This window comes from Notothenia coriiceps, unplaced genomic scaffold, assembly GCF_000735185.1.
Source record: "Notothenia coriiceps isolate Sejong01 unplaced genomic scaffold, NC01 NC01_scaffold00005424, whole genome shotgun sequence".
In the NCBI taxonomy this organism is placed as follows: domain Eukaryota; kingdom Metazoa; phylum Chordata; class Actinopteri; order Perciformes; family Nototheniidae; genus Notothenia; species Notothenia coriiceps.
The window spans coordinates 10,592-17,190 of record NW_011338125.1 but is presented as its reverse complement, the minus strand read 5'-3'; the positions used below and the strand labels follow the sequence as shown (position 1 = coordinate 17,190).

The following is a 6,599-nucleotide window of genomic DNA, read 5'->3' as shown; positions in this document are numbered from 1 at the left end:
GTATTAAACAGATCAGCCATTTAAAAGGTTTCACAATAAAAAAAGCTGTACAGTATCAATGACTTCAAACGAACTACAAAAATTAATGTATAGATAATAATAAAATGGATGTATCAACTCAATAGAAATACACCAATATAATAGTGGCATGAAGACGTGTCATGTTAAGAGAAAAGGGAGGAACACCCAGTAATACACAGAAACAACCAACACATGATTTAATCACAGTAGTCCCAAACATTCTACACACACACACCACACACCACACACACACACACCTAGAACATACAGCACACACATAAGAGGCAAACAGTTGTCAAAAAGGAACAAATATATAACTTTTGAATCCTTCAGAAAATATGACATTGAGGTTAACTGACCAGCGGTACTGCTCTGCATGAGACAGAAACACATTGGGGAAATACAGGAGCTCCATCTGGGAAAAGAAACGCCAACATTAGTCCGTGCTCATTATAGAGAGGAGCAGGAATCAGTTCTAAAACTCGGAAATGATTCAGCATTTTACCACATCGGGTTCCCTCGTCTTCAAGTCAACTGCTTTTGAACGTGTATAGAGTTAAAGTAGATGCTTTAACAAGGCCTGTGGCTAACTCAAGCTTAAAGATCTCCTATCATGCTATTTTTAGGTATATATTATGGGTATCAGATATATAAAAATATATACAAACATGTCTATGATGTATTTCGCTCAAAATATCAAACAGATCATGCATTTTAGACATCCCTCACATCCCTCTATTTCAGCCATGGATGTATAATAAGAACTGGTACAGCCGTTTGGACGCAACGAATATTTTCATCAGAGTCCGGCGCACTTCCTGGGGGCTTGATTTCAGCCCTGTTAGAGAACTGTAGGTTCGGGGTCCTTAACTTGAAAAAAAGAAAAAAAAGGAGGGGGAGCAAATGCCTGCTCAGAATTCTACGAGATACTCAGCTAAATACTCCCGTGATTAAATACTATCATGTTCCAAACCACATCAAGGATTATATCTGAAACAGTATGGAGCCCAAATGCTTTTTCTCTTGCGGGTTTATCACAAGGTGAGTTCCTTTTTATATTTCCTGCTTCTTTACACATACACTCTCTCCAGTACAGCGTTAGCTCTGAGTGTCAGCGATGCTTGCTAATGTAAACAAAGACCATATTACGTCCAAAACATGTCGGGCATTGTTTCTGATAGCGACGTTTCTGATAGGTCCGTGGGCTCATTGTACCCCCGTTTTTAGAGATTTCGGTACGGAGGAAAAGAGAGAAGGTTTTGTTTTCTGACACTTTGTGAGTTCCCTGACACACCGGGGAGACACACATATTTATGTATAGAAGACATACAAAAGTACATTTTGCATGATAGGTCCCCTTTAAGATATGTTAATGTTTTATCTTAGACAAAAACATAGTCTAAATACCCCACTGGTGAATGTCTGAGGCTTCTTTTTGCCATTGGTTATATATATAGCCATTACACTTTTGTTGAGCGAGCCCTTCTGATGTTAACATTCATGTCGGCAGAGAAAAACAAGTGATCACTGCACCACTCTATTAGCTATATTTTCAAAAGTTGAAATGTCATGAACCATCAATTCATACCATCTTTCAGACTACAGCACACTAATGTCGGATTTGGCCCAACAACTCAAGCTTACCAGGCCCTGGTTGATGAAATACTCAGCGAAGTAGACCAGTCCCAGCGGGAACACAAACCTCATCAGGCCCTGCTCACAGGAACAAGAGATGTTAGGGCTGATCAGAAAGATACTCATATTTAAAATGAAGGGAAGATTGCTTACTCTGATGACATGAAGTTTTTCTTTAGGGGTGAGCGGTCCGCTGCTCCTGTTCCCTGTTACATTGAGGGGGACGAAAGCATGAACCAATAACATGATTCATTCATTGTGAAAAGCCTCTTGAAATCTGCCTGTGTTGTCAAATAAGCGAGAAACAGCATGGTCTCAGCAACTCAGGCTGCCCATATTAGGGCTGTATGATTTTGAAAAAAGTATAACTTGCAAATATTTTGACTGATATTCCAATTGCAATATGATTTGCAATAATTGAGGGAAGGAGCATCATTTAGAAAAGAAAATTAAAATGATCATTGTGTGGATCTGTACCAAATGAGGATCGTAGCGGGAGAATGCCGTTTGTAGACCAGGACTTCTCTGCAGCAGCACAATCATGAATATAAAATCATATTAAAGATATTTGCTCTTTACCAAAACATTGTGGAATTTAGATACTGCACGGGTTTGAATTGTGATTACGATAAGATTTTGATTAACAATGCAGCACTTGCGCATAAAGTGGTTATACATTAATTAAAACTGACAAGAAGAAGCTAATTCTATCCCCTCAAGAGAAGGGAACTATTAGATCTGTGTTACTATATTCCAGTAATATGCATCAGGTGAAGTGGAACCAAAGGAGGTGATACTATTTGCCTCAGGAGCTGGTGGATGGCATGACCCCACAATATCTTTCTCAGCTGCTACACCCTTACACGCACAACCGCCCTCTCAGGTCAGCTGATCAACTGCTCCTGAACGTGCCCAGAACCAGGTCTAAGCTCAGAGGGGACCGTGGTTCCCACACTGTGGAACGATCTGCCCTGCATATCAGACACACTGCCTGTTTTTAAGTCGCTTCTTAAAACCCACATCTTCTCCTTAGCGTATTGACATCTTTTAGAGTGTTGCTTTTAAATTGTCTATTGTTTTTTACTTGTACTTGTTTTATGGTGTGTGAGCTGTGCTGTGTGATTTTTTGTATGTTTTGTTTTGTTTATTTGACAGTACAGCACTTTGGTCTGGAGGTTTAAAGTGCTCTATAAATAAACTATTTGGGTTATCATCTCAAAAGGTCTTAATATGTCAATGATGTGTTAGCATGTGTTTCCGCTACTCCAAAAATAATCTAAATCTGCAGGTTTAGGCCTTGTGCATCCCTTAAAAAAATAATATGTCATTAGAGGACAATAGTGTCCATTTAAAAAAACAGCAGTACAAATGGTATATTAACATTATTTTATTCTTTCTCTTTAGATAGTTTGTTTTGGTAAATATGTATAAATATGTGTTGCCATCTAATTGTGTAGCCAAGCTGAGCACTCAGAATGGAAGTTGGGTGAAACTGCTATTTTTGCAGTATCAAAAGAAGTTATTAACACATTGAGTTCAAAGTGTAAATATTAGTTTTCTCTGCAACACAGAGCGGATAACATCCAACATATCTCAGTTTCCCCGCACGAGTCCACCCACGTACATTCCTTATCACTGAAACCACTTCCTCCACACTGAGATAAACTGACGCCAATGACTTAATCTGACCTTAAATCTCACCATGAGGCCTGGTGTTTAATGTAATCACTTGTTTAAAATCAGAGGTGTGCTTATATGAAATCCCTTTCATATCGAAATGAAGTTTAAACGTTTTCCCCACTGAAACAACATGTGCTTCCTTTATTATCTGATCAAATAACAGTAATGCACTCAAAGGCCTTCCATGTGTGTAATGCACAACGGCAACTAAACTCGTTAGTGTCATTTCAATTCCATCCACTTGAACCTTTTTGATTTGTCTGTGACATGTACCTGGGGTTGACTCTCCCTGCTCCTCTTCCTCTGAGTCATCCATCAGCTGCTGCCTCTCCTCTGACACCACCGCAGCATACTGCTTCTCTCTCCACTGAGGGAGAGTAGGTGGAGGAGCCAGCAGGAAGAAGTAGCTGGTGGGGGGGGGGGAAGCAAAAGTACAAATGTTTTCATTTGAACGGTGAGAAGAACTGAGGTGATTCTGCTTTTTGGAGTTTTGACTTTCCTCTAGTGCGTTTATTTTGTTTATGTGCATTTCAATGGTGTGCAAAGGTTAACATCCCTGTGTTCCCTGAAGAAGGAGATCTCTCCCACAAACAAACAAATCATTATTTTCTCATCATTATCTACCCAAGATCTTCCTCTGATCAGTTGTTTGTAAAAAGGAAAATATATTTAAATAGTGCAATACAATATTAGGTAGAGGTAAAAAATGAAAGACCAAAGTATGGTTTACTTTTTTACTACCTCATCATCAATCAAGTGTTTATCGTGAAAATAATTGTTGTTTTGATGTTCTTGATAACTCTTTTTTTATTTACTAATTTTACCTTCAGTCAATCAATTTGAGACTATTCTAAATACATCCACTGAGATTCAAAGTTATAAAACAAACCATGAAAAGTGTAATAATGACCCACTGTCCTGTCTATCTTCAGCTGTATGAAGCAGCATATCATCTTTAAAGAATGTCAGTCTGTTATTGTGCAAATGCGTCATAATGTCTTATCAGCTCTGGAACTCCACGCTCACCTGATCAACATAGCGAACGGGACCACCAGCATGATTTGGAGCGTGACCTGGGGAGGCAGGCCCACCTGGGTGAGTCCTGAGTACAGGAAGGCTCCAGCGACACCAGCTCCTCCGGTGCCTGAGCCCCAGGCGCCCAGCACATCCCTGCCGGGGGGGGGGGAAGTTGGATCACAAGGACTCCATTGGACTTTTGGATTGGATATTGGAATATTGCAGAAAATAAAATCTGTGGCAAACACACGTTTATGATACCTTTATTTCAGGCCTCGAACCAAAACCTATTAAAAAACCATTTCATTTGAGAGCAGCGAAACAGAATTGTTGACTCATCTCCTGTTTATCAGACTCATACCTGCACCACTCTATAGACAGACCATCAGAAGTTATGATGTGACATCATTGCTGACAATCGCCTGGTCATTAACCACTGCTTTAGGTTTGTGACAAAGAGCTATTTAAATGCTCTTTCATGAGTTAGCACTAGCTTGAGTCACATAATTGTTGCACTGCACGGCATTGAGAGGAGAGCGTTGTGTGGAAGGTGCTTCCTTTTAGTTTCCTCTGAATAAGCTCTAACATCAGCGATTTCAGAGTGAAGCGCAAAACTAGACCTGCCCTCACCGTGTTGTGAGGTCACAGTGAACTTTGACCACACAAGTGTAATCAGTTCATCCTTGGTTAAAGGAAGTGTTTACCTGCTGAAGTACACAGTGAGGGAGAGGAAGGACAGTTCTCCCAGTCCGGCGCTGATACTGGCAAAGATCACTCCTGAAACACACAGGAGGGAGGCACAGAGCCGCCTTATGAAATTAGCTTAAAGTGAATAGTGGTATGTGTGGTTAATAGATCTAATCATGTTTCTTCCTCAAGCATTTACCCCACCACGCCTCTCTGTAACCTGCACTGAACTGCTCGATGTGCAACTGACAATTTGACACTTTAGTGGACAATACAGTTGTGTTCTTATATCATTTCAATATAAATGTCACCAGTACAGTTAATAAGCTTTAATCATGATTATTCAAGACAGTATTCAAGTATTTCCTCTGTGTCTCCCAAACATGTGACATTATTGACCCTTGTGAGGAACTGCAAACAGGAATTATGGATTAATGACATGTATTAATCCAACGTTGGCTTTTCTGCAACACCTCATTTTGAAATAGAACATTCTCACACACACTACAATTTATAAAAATAGAGCTGTGGAAAAGAGACCCGTGCTAAATGATTCGTTTCTCTGGTTTTTACTATTTAAAGATATGTTTGAGTAAAATAATTGTTTTAGATTTATTCCAAAAAGCACTGATAAAATAGCAAGTAAAAAATAAGAATATTGTCTATCGGAGTATGTATTTGGATAAAGTAAAAAATGGTTACAAAAACAAAAGATGACGTGGTTTTATACTTGTAATAATGCAAAAGAAAACAGGTTCATTCTTATTCAATACTTCATTTAACCACAACATATGTATCAAGTATAGTATCCATTTTTAATGTATTTTAATATTTGTATATAGTAAAAGAAAGTTATTACCTCAAAGATGAGTCAACAAAGACCATAAGGGCTGGACTATAGAGGACTGGAGTAAGGCCATGTTCTCTGATGAGTCACATTTGTAGCTTTTCACAAGTCTTCTAATGGTTTACCAGAGTGCTGGAGAGGCAACATGTTTCACGCCCAGTGATACAGTCTGTTGAGAATTGGTGATGAGGCTTCAGCTAGGCTTGAATAAGGGAGATTTGTGAAAGACATATGAACCAAGCCACATACAAGATGAACCAAGAAGACATGTTTTCTTTTGCTATGCCAAGCTCCCAACACTCTGAGGTTTGTCAACAGACAGGTCAGTCGAGGTGTGTATGGAGGAGCAGCAGATCACGGTTTGACTAATCCCCAAACCTGCATTTACAAACCTCAGGATACCCAGTTATCAAGATAAACATTGATGCTCATGAACGGTTGTCTACATGTTTGGGGCAGGAGTGGCATAAAGTCAGCTAGAGGATGGTGACACTAATGAAAGCTGTAACTGTCAATCAGGGTTATTGCACCAAATATTCATTATTGAACTCTTCCTTAGTTCAAATATCAGTATTGTGGTGTTATATATATAAAGTAATATGAACTTGTTTTTGCTCCATTATATGAGGTCTGAAACCCATGCATACATTGGGGCAAAAAAGTATTTAGTCAGCCACCAATTGTGCAAGTTCTCCCACTTAAAAAGATGAGA

The 6,599-nt window shown here is 39.3% G+C and overlaps 1 protein-coding gene across 2 annotated transcripts; it reads right to left on the bottom strand.

Annotated features, from left to right (window-relative positions):
* Positions 1–295: 295 nt before the first annotated feature.
* Positions 296–6,599, bottom strand: LOC104942909 (battenin-like). Of its 2 annotated transcripts, none has more exons than XM_010768220.1 (7): positions 5,900–6,599; positions 5,058–5,130; positions 4,363–4,588; positions 3,610–3,743; positions 1,810–1,862; positions 1,666–1,734; positions 296–436 (listed from the first exon to the last, which is right to left on the bottom strand). In XM_010768220.1, the coding sequence occupies exons 3-7, from the start codon at positions 4,392–4,394 to the stop codon at positions 317–319; spliced, it is 408 nt and encodes a 135-aa protein (XP_010766522.1). In that variant the 5' UTR covers positions 4,395–4,588; positions 5,058–5,130; positions 5,900–6,599; the 3' UTR covers positions 296–316. The 2 variants fall into 2 exon arrangements, with proteins under 2 accessions (XP_010766522.1, XP_010766521.1); XM_010768219.1 differs by having other exon boundaries at positions 4,363–4,506.

Excerpts from the sequence above, each read along its gene's own strand:
- LOC104942909 (XM_010768220.1), bottom strand. The coding sequence starts at position 4,394 with ATGCTGGTGGTCCCGTTCGCTATGTTGATCAG. Across the intron at positions 1,735-1,809 it reads AAAAACTTCATGTCATCAGA|GGCCTGATGAGGTTTGTGTT; the intron begins GTAAGCAATCTT and ends TCCTGTGAGCAG. Across the intron at positions 437-1,665 it reads ATTTCATCAACCAGGGCCTG|ATGGAGCTCCTGTATTTCCC; the intron begins GTAAGCTTGAGT and ends TTCTTTTCCCAG.